The sequence below is a fragment of the Zeus faber genome (genome assembly GCF_960531495.2).
Source record: "Zeus faber genome assembly, chromosome: 1".
Lineage (NCBI taxonomy): Eukaryota > Metazoa > Chordata > Actinopteri > Zeiformes > Zeidae > Zeus > Zeus faber.
In genome coordinates this window covers 36,921,472-36,937,833 of record NC_137193.1, presented here as the reverse complement: position 1 = coordinate 36,937,833, position 16,362 = coordinate 36,921,472, and the positions used below count along the sequence as shown (strand labels likewise).

The following is a 16,362-nucleotide window of genomic DNA, read 5'->3' as shown; positions in this document are numbered from 1 at the left end:
GCAGTAGTGGGAGTCATAAAACAACAAAGCTGAAGATGAGGGAGGAAGGAGGAGCAAAGCCGTCAGGGAGCTTTATTAAGGAATCTGAAATTGAGGAGGCAAACAGCAAGTGGCCTGAGTTGGATTTGAGCAGTGTGTCCCACACCAAGAGGAGTTTAGATATCAAAGCATCATCACCACCTGCTGACTCATCCTCTAGTGATGAGAGTGAGGGAGAAACTAAGGACCATTCCGACTCAAGAAGCCCTGAGATCAAGAACCGTGTGGGCATCAATATACGATCAACGGCACCTGATTCCACTTCTAGTAGCAGTGAGAGTGAAGACGAGACTGGGAAATCTGCAGTGAAAGTGGAGAGCGGACGGGACAGACAGCTAGAGCCAAAGAGTCTCAAAGTCTCCCCCTTAACAAGGAAACCAAATATTACAGCATCATCCCCGAAACAACCTCATTCCTCCTCTTCCTGCAGTGAGAGTGAAAACCAGATGTCAATCCAAAGAGTAAAACAAGAAATTGGCAGATCTGATGTTGAAGTCCCAAGTCAAGAACCAACAACAAAGTGGCCTGACCTGAGTCTGGGTGTCCCTCGCATCGCAAGGCGCCTTGATATCAGGGCGCCTTCACCACAACCGTCTCAGAGTGGCCGTGACATTAATATCCTAAACACTGCAGCACCTATACCTCCACCATCCAATTCATCTTCTTCCACAAGTGAGAGTGAAGAAGAAATATTGGGCCACAAAGGAGGGAAAAAGAAAGACAGAACAGAAGTGGGAATCGCGAGCCACGATACGGCAGACACGCGATGGCCTGTCCTGGATTTGGAAAGAATCCCCCGAATCAGGAGGCGTCTGGATATCAAGGCACCGTTCCAACCACCTGACATAACATGGAGTAGTGGGAGTCATAAAACAACAAAGCTGAAGATGAGGGAGGAAGGAGGAGTGAAGCCGTCAGGGAGCTTTATTAAGGAATCTGAAATTGAGGAGGCAAACAGCAAGTGGCCTGAGTTGGATTTGAGCAGTGTGTCCCACACCAAGAGGAGTTTAGATATCAAAGCATCATCACCACCTGCTGACTCATCCTCTAGTGATGAGAGTGAGGGAGAAACTAAGGACCATTCCAACTCAAGATGGCCTGAGATCAAGAACCGTGTGGGTATCAGTATACGATCAACGGCGCCTGATTCCACTTCTAGTAGCAGTGAGAGTGAAGACGAGACTGGGAAATCTGCAGTGAAAGTGGAGAGCGGACGGGACAGACAGCTAGAGCCAAAGAGTCTCAAAGTCTCCCCCTTAACAAGGAAATCAAATATTACAGCATCATCCCCGAAACAACCTCATTCCTCCTCTTCCTGCAGTGAGAGTGAAAACCAGATGTCAATCCAAAGAGTAAAACAAGAAATTGGCAGATCTGATGTTGAATTCCCAAGTCAAGAACCAACAACAAAGTGGCCTGACCTGAGTCTGGGTGTCCCTCGCGTCGCAAGGGGTCTTGATATCAGGGCGCCTTCACCACAACCGTCTCAGAGTGGCCGTGACATTAATATCCTAAACACTGCAGCACCTATACCGCCGCCACCCACTTCATCTTCCACAAGTGAGAGTGAAGAAGAAACATGGGGCCACAAAGGAGGGAAAAAGAAAGACAGAACAGAAGTGGGAATCGCGAGCCATGATACGGCAGACACACAATGGCCTGTCCTGGATTTGGAAAGAATCCCCCGAATCAGGAGGCGTCTGGATATCAAGACGCCGTTCCAATCACCTGACATAACGTGCAGTAGTGGGAGTCATAAAACAACAAAGCTGAAGATGAGGGAGGAAGGAGGAGCAAAGCCGTCAGGGAGCTTTATTAAGGAATCTGAAATTGAGGAGGCAAACAGCAAGTGGCCTGAGTTGGATTTGAGCAGTGTGTCCCACACCAAGAGGAGTTTAGATATCAAAGCATCATCACCACCTGCTGACTCATCCTCTAGTGATGAGAGTGAGGGAGAAACTAAGGACCATTCCGACTCAAGAAGCCCTGAGATCAAGAACCGTGTGGGCATCAATATACGATCAACGGCACCTGATTCCACTTCTAGTAGCAGTGAGAGTGAAGACGAGACTGGGAAATCTGCAGTGAAAGTGGAGAGCGGACGGGACAGACAGCTAGAGCCAAAGAGTCTCAAAGTCTCCCCCTTAACAAGGAAACCAAATATTACAGCATCATCCCCGAAACAACCTCATTCCTCCTCTTCCTGCAGTGAGAGTGAAAACCAGATGTCAATCCAAAGAGTAAAACAAGAAATTGGCAGATCTGATGTTGAATTCCCAAGTCAAGAACCAACAACAAAGTGGCCTGACCTGAGTCTGGGTGTCCCTCGCGTCGCAAGGGGTCTTGATATCAGGGCGCCTTCACCACAACCGTCTCAGAGTGGCCGTGACATTAATATCCTAAACACTGCAGCACCTATACCGCCGCCACCCACTTCATCTTCCACAAGTGAGAGTGAAGAAGAAACATGGGGCCACAAAGGAGGGAAAAAGAAAGACAGAACAGAAGTGGGAATCGCGAGCCATGATACGGCAGACACACAATGGCCTGTCCTGGATTTGGAAAGAATCCCCCGAATCAGGAGGCGTCTGGATATCAAGACGCCGTTCCAACCACCTGACATAACGTGCAGTAGTGGGAGTCATAAAACAACAAAGCTGAAGATGAGGGAGGAAGGAGGAGCAAAGCCGTCAGGGAGCTTTATTAAGGAATCTGAAATTGAGGAGGCAAACAGCAAGTGGCCTGAGTTGGATTTGAGCAGTGTGTCCCACACCAAGAGGAGTTTAGATATCAAAGCATCATCACCACCTGCTGACTCATCCTCTAGTGATGAGAGTGAGGGAGAAACTAAGGACCATTCCAACTCAAGATGGCCTGAGATCAAGAACCGTGTGGGTATCAGTATACGATCAACGGCGCCTGATTCCACTTCTAGTAGCAGTGAGAGTGAAGACGAGACTGGGAAATCTGCAGTGAAAGTGGAGAGCGGACGGGACAGACAGCTAGAGCCAAAGAGTCTCAAAGTCTCCCCCTTAACAAGGAAATCAAATATTACAGCATCATCCCCGAAACAACCTCATTCCTCCTCTTCCTGCAGTGAGAGTGAAAACCAGATGTCAATCCAAAGAGTAAAACAAGAAATTGGCAGATCTGATGTTGAATTCCCAAGTCAAGAACCAACAACAAAGTGGCCTGACCTGAGTCTGGGTGTCCCTCGCGTCGCAAGGGGTCTTGATATCAGGGCGCCTTCACCACAACCGTCTCAGAGTGGCCGTGACATTAATATCCTAAACACTGCAGCACCTATACCGCCGCCACCCACTTCATCTTCCACAAGTGAGAGTGAAGAAGAAACATGGGGCCACAAAGGAGGGAAAAAGAAAGACAGAACAGAAGTGGGAATCGCGAGCCATGATACGGCAGACACACAATGGCCTGTCCTGGATTTGGAAAGAATCCCCCGAATCAGGAGGCGTCTGGATATCAAGACGCCGTTCCAACCACCTGACATAACGTGCAGTAGTGGGAGTCATAAAACAACAAAGCTGAAGATGAGGGAGGAAGGAGGAGCAAAGCCGTCAGGGAGCTTTATTAAGGAATCTGAAATTGAGGAGGCAAACAGCAAGTGGCCTGAGTTGGATTTGAGCAGTGTGTCCCACACCAAGAGGAGTTTAGATATCAAAGCATCATCACCACCTGCTGACTCATCCTCTAGTGATGAGAGTGAGGGAGAAACTAAGGACCATTCCGACTCAAGAAGCCCTGAGATCAAGAACCGTGTGGGCATCAATATACGATCAACGGCACCTGATTCCACTTCTAGTAGCAGTGAGAGTGAAGACGAGACTGGGAAATCTGCAGTGAAAGTGGAGAGCGGACGGGACAGACAGCTAGAGCCAAAGAGTCTCAAAGTCTCCCCCTTAACAAGGAAACCAAATATTACAGCATCATCCCCGAAACAACCTCATTCCTCCTCTTCCTGCAGTGAGAGTGAAAACCAGATGTCAATCCAAAGAGTAAAACAAGAAATTGGCAGATCTGATGTTGAAGTCCCAAGTCAAGAACCAACAACAAAGTGGCCTGACCTGAGTCTGGGTGTCCCTCGCGTCGCAAGGCGTCTTGATATCAGGGCGCCTTCACCACAACCGTCTCAGAGTGGCCGTGACATTAATATCCTAAACACTGCAGCACCTATACCTCCACCATCCAATTCATCTTCTTCCACAAGTGAGAGTGAAGAAGAAATATTGGGCCACAAAGGAGGGAAAAAGAAAGACAGAACAGAAGTGGGAATCGCGAGCCACGATACGGCAGACACGCGATGGCCTGTCCTGGATTTGGAAAGAATCCCCCGAATCAGGAGGCGTCTGGATATCAAGGCACCGTTCCAACCACCTGACATAACATGGAGTAGTGGGAGTCATAAAACAACAAAGCTGAAGATGAGGGAGGAAGGAGGAGTGAAGCCGTCAGGGAGCTTTATTAAGGAATCTGAAATTGAGGAGGCAAACAGCAAGTGGCCTGAGTTGGATTTGAGCAGTGTGTCCCACACCAAGAGGAGTTTAGATATCAAAGCATCATCACCACCTGCTGACTCATCCTCTAGTGATGAGAGTGAGGGAGAAACTAAGGACCATTCCAACTCAAGATGGCCTGAGATCAAGAACCGTGTGGGTATCAGTATACGATCAACGGCGCCTGATTCCACTTCTAGTAGCAGTGAGAGTGAAGACGAGACTGGGAAATCTGCAGTGAAAGTGGAGAGCGGACGGGACAGACAGCTAGAGCCAAAGAGTCTCAAAGTCTCCCCCTTAACAAGGAAATCAAATATTACAGCATCATCCCCGAAACAACCTCATTCCTCCTCTTCCTGCAGTGAGAGTGAAAACCTGATGTCAATCCAAAGAGTAAAACAAGAAATTGGCAGATCTGATGTTGAATTCCCAAGTCAAGAACCAACAACAAAGTGGCCTGACCTGAGTCTGGGTGTCCCTCGCGTCGCAAGGGGTCTTGATATCAGGGCGCCTTCACCACAACCGTCTCAGAGTGGCCGTGACATTAATATCCTAAACACTGCAGCACCTATACCTCCACCATCCAATTCATCTTCTTCCACAAGTGAGAGTGAAGAAGAAATATTGGGCCACAAAGGAGGGAAAAAGAAAGACAGAACAGAAGTGGGAATCGCGAGCCACGATACGGCAGACACGAGATGGCCTGTCCTGGATTTGGAAAGAATCCCCCGAATCAGGAGGCGTCTGGATATCAAGGCACCGTTCCAACCACCTGACATAACGTGGAGTAGTGGGAGTCATAAAACAACAAAGCTGAAGATGAGGGAGGAAGGAGGAGTGAAGCCGTCAGGGAGCTTTATTAAGGAATCTGAAATTGAGGAGGCAAACAGCAAGTGGCCTGAGTTGGATTTGAGCAGTGTGTCCCACATCAAGAGGAGTTTAGATATCAAAGCATCATCACCACCTGCTGACTCATCCTCTAGTGATGAGAGTGAGGGAGAAACTAAGGACCATTCCGACTCAAGAAGCCCTGAGATCAAGAACCGTGTGGGCATCAATATACGATCAACGGCACCTGATTCCACTTCTAGTAGCAGTGAGAGTGAAGACGAGACTGGGAAATCTGCAGTGAAAGTGGAGAGCGGACGGGACAGACAGCTAGAGCCAAAGAGTCTCAAAGTCTACCCCTTAACAAGGAAATCAAATATTACAGCATCATCCCCGAAACAACCTCATTCCTCCTCTTCCTGCAGTGAGAGTGAAAACCAGATGTCAATCCAAAGAGTAAAACAAGAAATTGGCAGATCTGATGTTGAATTCCCAAGTCAAGAACCAACAACGAAGTGGCCTGACCTGAGTCTGGGTGTCCCTCGCGTCGCAAGGCGTCTTGATATTAGGGCGCCTTCACCACAACCGTCTCAGAGTGGCCGTGACATTAATATCCTAAACACTGCAGCACCTATACCTCCACCATCCAATTCATCTTCTTCTACAAGTGAGAGTGAAGAAGAAATATTGGGCCACAAAGGAGGGAAAAAGAAAGACAGAACAGAAGTGGGAATCGCGAGCCACGATACGGCAGACACGAGATGGCCTGTCCTGGATTTGGAAAGAATCCCCCGAATCAGGAGGCGTCTGGATATCAAGGCACCGTTCCAACCACCTGACATAACGTGGAGTAGTGGGAGTCATAAAACAACAAAGCTGAAGATGAGGGAGGAAGGAGGAGCAAAGCCGTCAGGGAGCTTTATTAAAGAATCTGAAATTGAGGAGGCAAACAGCAAGTGGCCTGAGTTGGATTTGAGCAGTGTGTCCCACATCAAGAGGAGTTTAGATATCAAAGCATCATCACCACCTGCTGACTCATCCTCTAGTGATGAGAGTGAGGGAGAAACTAAGGACCATTCCGACTCAAGAAGCCCTGAGATCAAGAACCGTGTGGGCATCAATATACGATCAACGGCACCTGATTCCACTTCTAGTAGCAGTGAGAGTGAAGACGAGACTGGGAAATCTGCAGTGAAAGTGGAGAGCGGACGGGACAGACAGCTAGAGCCAAAGAGTCTCAAAGTCTCCCCCTTAACAAGGAAATCAAATATTACAGCATCATCCCCGAAACAACCTCATTCCTCCTCTTCCTGCAGTGAGAGTGAAAACCAGATGTCAATCCAAAGAGTAAAACAAGAAATTGGCAGATCTGATGTTGAAGTCCCAGGTCAAGAACCAACAACAAAGTGGCCTGACCTGAGTCTGGGTGTCCCTCGCATCGCAAGGCGCCTTGATATCAGGGCGCCTTCCCCACAACCATCTCATGATACTCAGGGTGGCCCAGTTCCTCTTCAAGCCCAGATCGAGTCTTCAAGTTCTGAGAATGAGGATGAGAAACAAGACAATGCTGGTAAACTGGGAAGGGAACCTGTATTGTCACAGATGATCAAACAGAAGTCCATCTTAAGTACAAAAGACACAAATGATCCTCATATTAAATTGAAAATGTATGCAATAATTACAGATGAGGTGAAGGATAATTACCAAAGCTCAACACCGAGAGTTAACCCAGAGCAAGAGTCACATCGGGCAGGGCTGAGTGTTGGAATCTCTCGCTTTAGAAAGCGTTTAGATATCTCATCACACAAAGATACTTCGCCCAAGTTGTCCTCTTTAACGAGGACAGAGTCATCCTTTTCTAGCAGCAAAGGGGATGAACAGGAGAGCCACAGAGATAAACACCAGAGAGAGGGAATGGAGGTGCAAGAAATTACTCAAAGCCGTGACAAATCAGTGGATCTGTCCAAAAATGTTACTGGTGCTGATGATAGTAGCTCTGAAAGCTCAGTTGAGGCTCTGCCTCCAATTCCATTTGGTAAACTACCTGATTCCTCCTCCAGTAGTGATACTGATGATGAAACAACAGACCAAGCAGGTGAAAGAGGGAAAGAGACAGCTCAACAATCTGCTGTCCAAGAGAGATCTCCTCAGAACATTGTCTCTCTTTATCCTAAAAGAGCTCATCAATCAGAGGGCAGCATCAAGAGCAGGCCGCTCAACAATCAAACAGCAGAAGAAGAGAGAGGCTCTGAGTCAAAGTGGCCTGACCTGAGCATCAGTGGTGTTCCTCATATCAAGAGGCGTCTGGATATCAGAGTAGCATCTCCACTGCGGAGCGTATCAGCCTCCAGCAGGGACAGCGAAGACGAGACTACAGTCAGAAGAACAGCCACTGCTGATATGGTCATGACAAGTGCTGATCTGGAGACATGGTTGCCTAACCTGGATAAAGGTGTCCCTCGTGAGGGGCCATATCTGACCATTAAAACATCATTACCACAAAACGCTGATTCCTCCTCTTCCAGCAGTGAGTCTGAATACGACAGTACAGTGAAACAAAGGAGAGATGGAACAGTTGTAACACAAATCATAGGCAGTCAATCACAAATGGTTCCCGAGCCAAAGCTCCAATGGCCTGACTTGGGTTTTCGCAGTATTCCTAGTTTAAAGAGACGTTTAGACTTAAAACCAATGCCACAACATGACTCTTCCCCTTCTAGAAGTGATGATGAGACCGATGAGGTTCTAATCGAAACAGTTAAAAGAGAGTACTTGCCACCTAATATCAGCATTGATGAGGTGGCGAGGAGAATTGAGAAGGCTCAAGGTGCCACAGATGTGGCTCTGGCTCCAGAGCTGAGGTGGACCACTATTGGTCATAATTCGTCTGAGCTCCCCATTGGAAACCAGAGGAGGCCTTTGGGTGTGCGTGGTCTGCCACCACAGGACACTCCTCCTGCAGTCCCAGGAAGACCTCCTCCCGACTCCCCCTCCTCCTCTTCCAGCATTGAGAGTGAGGATGATACAAAACAGGTGAGACAGAAAGCAGATATCATGCCGCTCCCTGTATACTTGACTCACAGTCCGGCACGCAGCATTTTCCTCACATCCAGGGCAGATTTGGTCGCTGCTCCTGTAAACTCATCCAAGATGGTCATCAGAGATGGTGAAAAGTTGAGTTCCGTTGTGAGGGGCAGGAGGGACAAAAAAGGCCTGAGTGCTCTGCGAGCTGTGTCCTCAGAGAGGCGACGGTGGGACTCTGTGTACAAGGAGCCGGATAGAGGGACGTCAGTTCTGTCCTACCAAGATGCCCCAAAGCTAGACTTCCCCAGAACTTCTACCACCACAGCTGAGGCAGGAGTGGGTGCTCCCCTGCAGAGCATCTTCCACCCTGTGAGGCCTGTAGCTGGACAGAGCCAGACACTCACCTGCCCAGACAGGGTGGATGTTGAAGGACTCATTATGACATCCCAGAGTAGTGGCAATCAAGACCGGAAAATCCTGGGTTCCTATCAGCAAAGAGAGAGCGTTGTGGATGGAACTTATCAAACAGCGAGGCATTATGAAACTGTGACCGCTACGACCACTAAGAGCGTCACCTTCGACTGTGAAGAAAGGGACATGTGTCAGTCTCAGAGCTCCATGGTGCATTCCAGTCTCTCCGAGCAGCACATCAGTGAAGTTTAGTTAACTTGCCCCTTCTTTAGAGACACAAACTCAGGACAGCCGTTACAAATTGTGGAGGGATTTATGGGATGAAAATGTCCTGCTTTGGCCCCCATATCCCCAGTTATCCATCAGTGAAACTGGTACAACCAAACAATTTCCCAAATTTCAGGTAGGCTGTGGCTGTGGTTTACTATGCCAGTTTTGCATGTCACAAATGATACAGTAGTTCCAGTAGAAACCAAACACCTTGTTGTTCCCCTATGATGGCGAACTACGTTATTCCATAATAATTGCTTGTACATTTTAAGTTGTTATATTTTTCTCAAATGCAAGTGAATTGCATCTTCAAGTAATTGCTAAATCCTGTTCAAGTCTGTCTGTACTGAGGCTGTAATTTGAATGTTTTTATGAAATCTGGGTTAGTAACTAACCCAGATCCTGGGGATCGATAATGTTCCAGCTTTTATCTTTGTTGCAAGTAAAGTCTGTTATAATCACGTGACTGATGAATAGTTTGTATCTTGTTAATCTTGAATCTTTTTTTGGTTTATTAAAGAGAGAAATGATTCAGCAAGTCAATAAACCCCTTTATTTTTAGATATAGACATAGGTTATAGTGAAAACAGACATATACACACATAGTTTACATACATATATACACTCAGGACAAGACTGTTCATCCTGCATTTTCATCTCAGAACACTATCTAAATAGTTCATTTACAAGGATTAATTGAAGGATCTTAACAAGGTCCAACTCTTTAACTCCCACATACTGATGAGATGGAACAATTTAGACTACACTGGGCTGACTTTAAAGTCTTTTATTACGCTCAATACTGAGTCCAAGCCCCTACAAGGAGCTTTGGCTTTTGGAGATTAGAGAGATGAAACAGGAAAGAACACACTACACTCCTGGTAAGGGCTTTAAAGCTCAGGTTTTGAGATTCTCACTGGGGCTGAAAAGTCTCAACACAGTCTGTAGCCTCCCAGTGGATAAGACTGGACCCTGTAGACCAGAGGCTGCGTGATGTAGGGGCGCAGGAAGGAAGTCCCTCCCACTGTGAGGTGTCAGACGGGTTCCAGGTCTAAACAGATTTTCAGAGGAGATTTAAGAGAAATTTGACTGTGGATATCAAATGAAACACAAAAACCACAAAATTCCTGTACAAAAAGAGCAAAATAAAAAAACTTGTTTACAAAACATCCATCCACAGAAGCTCTGACGGAGCATGCATGCAGATATCAAAACCCAGGACAGGTCAGCAACATCACAGCCAAAGACTAAAGTTTATACATGTGTTACAAGAATATTTTACTCGGCAGAATAACGGCTCCAAACCCTCAATGCAGCACGTTCAGAAAACCTCTCCACTCGTCCTGAGTGGGTCACAGTCTCCACTGTGGGGCTGCTCATCAGACCTGGAACCAGCAAGGGAGACACAGGAGAGGCCACATCCAGACTAAATGGACATCAACTACCTCTATCGACTCCCAACACAGGCCTGGCACTCTGAACCCAGCCTGAAGTAATTCCCTGACCAGCGTGTGTGTGTGTGTGTGTGTGTGTGTGTGTGTGTGTGTGTGTGTGTGTGTGTGTGTGTGTGAGATGGTAAAAAGTGACTTCAATTTATTCGAGGCACAGAGAGACTCTTACCAGCGCAGCATGGAAACAGGTTCAGCCGTGCCGTTGCAAGAGTCGGAAAGCAGCGTTTAGCAAACGGGTACGGGGGGTGTGGGGGCACCGGGTGAGACCGGGCTTAAAGAGAAGGGAAACAAACTGGCACAAATTAATAATCAGTTCTGCAGATGATCCAAAGCCGCTTGACACAGTGTGGGTGTTGAAGAATTCCAATCCTCGGTTCAGACTCAGAATAGGCTCAGTGGGATTTGGAACAGGAGCAGGTTGTCCCTTCAGAAGCAGCACATGAACCGAACACAGCAGCGATATGACGCGTCACAGTGATGGAGGGCGATGTCACAACTTTACCCATGATGCAACACTTCCAAGGGCACAAGATAAGGGTGGGTCACCCCTTATGTGGTGGCGGGGGGGCATCCACCGGCTGCTTTGGCAAACCCACCGCAGGGTCCTGGTTCACTGTGAAAACCTAAGCACATCACAGGCTGGAGACCGTGGTTTATAATATTTAATGCAAGGGGCTTTAACCCCCCCACAAGGGAACACTGCTTCACAATGGCACCCTCCCCTCCCTGGGCATCAGACAGACTTGTGACCCCGAGCCTGAACCCGATCGCCACCGCCCCCGGCTAGGAAGCCCCCACCACCCTGACGGACCGTCCACATGTTTGTTTTGTTTACTTGATATTTGTGTGTATTTCCTGGTCGTTTTGAGTCTTCTGATTGGTTGTTGTCGCTCAGTCGCTAAGACATCTCCCGCTCCTTGTACCACTCCACAAACTCATCCAGCAGCACAGGCCCTGTAGGGGGGAGGGGACAATTATGAGCTGCGACTAACAACTGTTAAAAAAATGGATTGATCTGTTGATTGCCGACTGGTCAATTGCAATTGAAATCAGTGGTCAGTTTTTTCTGAATAATGACCACTGATCTGTTAACAATTTGTGTTGTCACAGGCAACCACATCCCCTCTGGTTTCATGTCCCTCGGTCACTCCGCCTAAATGCTAATGCAAACACTAGCGCCATCTTGTGACAATATATAGAAAGTGCAACGGAATGGAAGTCTTGAGAGATGAATGTGGTCATGGCTCAGCTTCTCATCTGTCAACTCACAGGCTCCGTCCTCATCGTAGTTGCTGAGGTCCAGGCTGATGGTCCGGCTGAACTCCAACACGTTGCACCACTGGTCTTTGTTGATCACTTTGTACTTGGATTGCTGAAGGAGAACATGTAATATTCCACAAACCTATCAGATAAAATGCTCCTGCAGGGTTAGATTCCATCAGATTAAAAAGGTGGTGAAACTTTAAATGCCGTAGTGAGTGGCCCACGCCACAGGAAGTGATCCAGGTGTTGTTGGGAGGCATTTTGCGGCTCTTACCTCGAGGAACTGATTGAACACGGGAAACAGAGGCCACGTCTTTCCCAGCAGAAGTCCCAGCATGCACTTGGCTGTATTCAGGTCCAGACTTCTTTGGTCCTTTTCCTATTTCGCCAAAAAGAAAAGTCCAGAAGTTTGTGAGGAGAGAACAATCAGACTTTCCACTACGGGAAGAGATTTTAAAGGGATAAATAATATAAGGGATATCAGAGACACTTTTCTGTTGCTTGCTATTTTGTTTTTATATACATTATATACCAACTCCATATCTTAACCGATGCCTTGCGCAGGGGCATCAGCAAAATCGGGGGGACCATGTGAACACGGTAGGACACACAGACTCCCCACGAAGGGCCCCAATCAAGTTCAAACCCAGAACCTTGTGCTTGCAATAGAGCAAAATGCAATGTACAGTTACGGTTTAACGATATACAGGTTATATAATTGGATATGATAAACAATATAATTTAAGCTATGATATGATGTGTATATATGTCGTTTGCAAAGGTTGGCAATTTTAATAGCCAGGACTTCTACTCTGTGAGCTAAGTGCTGGAGGTATGTAAGTTCAGGTAAGTTTCATTTAGGAGGATTTAAATGTATATTTAATACAACACAGTCAATTAATTCTATTATATAATTATAGAACACAGAATCGCGATTGTGGCGCCTCCCCTTGCAGCTGCCTGCCCGAGCACCATTTTGGTATTTTTTTGTATTTTTAGAGCTTATAGAGCTTATTGTGCGTAATCACCGGGTGTCATGACATTTCACTGCATATATGTATGACAGTATGTATATGTATGTGACAAATAATCTCTTGAACTTGAACTTTGAGGCAACAGTAAGAACCACTGATTCACCCTGCCCCTGTGGCGCCCCTTGTGGTGATGCGTGGTACGGCAGCTTGCATCATGTTTTCCAGGCGACACATTTCAGAATGCAATGCCTGAAACCAACTTTGCGAAGCTCGAAGTGTAAGTTAAGCACGGCCCCAACGTGGGAGGCACCATGCCGTGTTCATAGCCTGTTACCCCGGAGAGCGTGTTGTTTCTGGTGCACGCGGCGCCTGTTCGACTCACCCGCGCAAAGTCAAAGGCGTAGCGGTAAATGAGCTTGAAGCTGGTGGCGTCGCTCAGGACGGAGCGCAGGTATTCCAGAGAGTTCCGCAGCCGCTCGGTGGAGTCACACCTGAAGCACAACGTGTAGTATTGACCTTTTACTGCAGTAAAAGTACTCTGTACCCCAACACTAAATCGCTCTAGTAGAAGAACTTGTCTTCAGCAGTGTCTGTAATACAGGACAACACAATCTTATCGGTTCAGTGGATAAGTTCCTCTTGCTTTTGATGTAAATAAATGTTGATTTTTTTTTACAAACTAACGTTAAGTAGTAGTAGTACATTCAAAAGTACAAATATTTGCTTTCGAATGTAGTGCAGTAAAAGTTCAATCTGAAACTGGATATATTTAAGTACAGTAAGTACAGACACTTGAAAAATCCACTTAAGTAAGGTCATAAAGTGTTTGTACTATGCACCACTGGTTTGTGTCTAGAACCGTTTATTTAGTGAAAGTATTATATTGACATAGTTAAAAAAAAACAAAAAACGAAAAAAACATGATACTCGTTCTGGATTGACTTATTGTGATGAATTCTAAAGGTGGAATATTGCCAGAGATTTCGGGGATAATAACAATATAAATTCTTCTTCATGATCCGTCCCTTCTTCAGAGCCCGGCTTTCTGTGATGGAAAGGTATCCTGAACCCACATGCACACTCCCCCTTCACGTGCACGCCTTCACACAGGTCAAACAGAGGAGAAGAGGGTCTTACTGCAGCAACCCCATCCCTCTGAGCCACTCCTGCAGCGTGAAGTACCCCATGCTCTGAGCGTCCAGCTTCCAGGCCAGAACCAGCATCACCACCTACACACACAAATTGTTCACTGTCTTTTTTTCTATTTTATAACTTTTTATTGTTATTGCTTATTTGTTTTGATGTGAGCTGCTTTAAGACCGCAATTTCCCTCCAAGGAGGTATTTTAGATCCATCCATCCATCTAAAATCGTTTTCATGTTCATGTAGATAAAACAAATAATTCAAATGGCAAAGCGGCTTTGCCTAAATACTTTCACCAGGGGAACATTTAAGCAAATCCCAACCTCACAACAGTGATGGCACATTCAACTCAAATAGGAAGCAGAAGGTGGAGGAAAAAGAAAAGGAGGAAAAGGAGGTGGAGGAAAGGGATGAGGTGGAAGAAGAGAAGGACAAGGAAGAAGAAAAAAGGAGGAAAGGAAGGAAGAGTAGAAGGAGGGAGAAGAGGTTAAATGAGGAAGAAGAGATAGAGGAGGAGAAGGAGAAGGAGGGGGAAGAGAAGAGGAAGAGGAGGAAGAAGAGAGGCATCAAGGAGCTTCTTACATTCTCGGGTTCGACTCCGATGTCCTCGCAGAACTTCTCCATCCCGTCCGGTCCCACCACGTCGTCGCAGCCTGAGTCAGAGGAAACACAGTGAGACAGGCTGCTCCCGCCTGGTGGAGCTGCTGCTGCTGCTGCTGCTGCTGCTGCTGCTCTGAGGAACGTGCTCTGACCTGCATACTCGTAGAACCACTCCAGACATCTTTTACTGGAGAACGTCTCCTCCTCCCGGATCTGCGACGGCTCGTGTTTCCTGAAAACACTGTGGATCAAAAAGGCCATTCAGTCGCGGCATTTCCTTCATTCTCCCGTGATGCGACGTCTCATTCTCAAGTTTGAAGACATCGGAATAAGACAAGGTACACCACCACCAGGGGGCGTCCTCACCAGACGAACCACCTCAACTGGCTCCTCTCAATATGAAGGACCACAGGTTCTACTCCGAGCTCCTCCTGAACCGCAGTGTGGAACGGATGCAAACCCTTCCAGTGCATGCTGGGAAACCACAGGCAGGCGAAGGGGACGACATCATGTGCAAAAAGCAGAGATGCCACCCTCACCCCCCAAACTGGACACACTCCTTGATATCCTGCCCATGAAGATCACAAACAGAACAGGAGACAAGACGCACCCTCGGTGGAGCCCAACACCTACGGAGAAGGGATGTGACCCAACGCCGAGGATATGACCACAACCCTCGCTCCAGGGTCCTGCAGTTCCTCAGTTCCTTCCTGCAGTTACAAACCCCCTAGTGGGACCAGGGGGACAGCCGTCCTACCTGTCTTGGCGACTCTTCTTGGAGGACATGTCGTCTCCAGTGGAGGGTCTCCTCTTTTTCCTGGGAGGCATGGCTCTAGGACAACAAGCTTGGAAGGACAGGACACAGGAAGAAATATCAAACCATATAAACCGTTCATTCAAAGAAGAACATCAGTCCCAAAACAGAAGAATTTCAAATTTATACTGAAGCACACAAGGCCAGTGGTCCGTTTACCTGCTGGATGTCCTTCTTCTGCTCCGTCCTCCGTCAGGTTCTAGCAGTGACACAAACATTACAACCAGTTTGTAGGTGGACGGACACGGACAGACACACACGTAGGTGTGGGTGTGTGTGTGTGTGTGTGTGTGTGTGTGTGTGTGTGTGTGGGAGGGGGGAGTGGGGCCTATTTACCAGTCTGTGCAGCGTGTGGTAGATCTTGTGGATGCTGGCCAGTGTAGACAAATGGGAGTTCAGCTGAAAATCTGCACCGTAGGTTAAAAAAAAATCAAACCCCACAATTAAAATCCAATGAGTGTATAGCATCCATTGGCTACTACCACAAATCAACTGTTATAGAAAGGCTTTGGTCCACTGTATGCGATGCAATGTAGAACAATCAACTTTCCGTTCTGTCAACTCCTTAAATGTATATAAAGTGAGAAGGTATGAAACCGCATGTGTGCCAGCTGCAGCTTCAGGTCGGACTGCTGCCTTGTCGCCAAATGGCTTCTGGGGTGAGTGTCCAAAAGCTGCCACCAGACTCAACTGCCTCCATTCCCGTGCTGGGGAAGAAGCACCAAAGCGACACACTTCAGGCTGCAGAGCCCCCCCAGCGGCGCACACACAACTTGCTCGGAGTTTACAAAGTAGCTGGAGGATTGGGGCCATGGGCCTTGTAGTTCTTTTCCTCCGAAGGCTCCTCGGAACCCGGAGCGCCGGCCGCAGAAACAAACTACAACTCCCAAATCTGACACGCAACCGTTCCATTCAGAGCCTCTCTGCCGCCGACATCCAGCTACACTGATTCAATGCGTTTTGCAGTGTTTCTAAAACGCAGCCCTGTGTGGGACTGGTCGGGGCGTGTTGCTGCATCTTCTGCAGCAGCA

The 16,362-nt window shown here is 47.5% G+C and overlaps 1 protein-coding gene across 1 annotated transcript; it reads right to left on the bottom strand.

Annotated features, from left to right (window-relative positions):
- Nucleotides 1–9,639: 9,639 nt before the first annotated feature.
- Nucleotides 9,640–15,801, bottom strand: dcun1d4 (DCN1, defective in cullin neddylation 1, domain containing 4). Its single transcript, XM_080008111.1, has 10 exons — nt 15,668–15,801; nt 15,491–15,530; nt 15,275–15,362; nt 14,670–14,758; nt 14,500–14,570; nt 13,912–14,003; nt 13,157–13,265; nt 12,075–12,179; nt 11,807–11,909; nt 9,640–11,491 (listed from the first exon to the last, which is right to left on the bottom strand). Exons 1-10 carry the CDS (start codon nt 15,797–15,799, stop codon nt 11,436–11,438), a joined length of 885 nt encoding a protein of 294 aa, XP_079864237.1. The 5' UTR covers nt 15,800–15,801; the 3' UTR covers nt 9,640–11,435.
- Between the last annotated feature and the right edge of the window lie 561 nt (nt 15,802–16,362).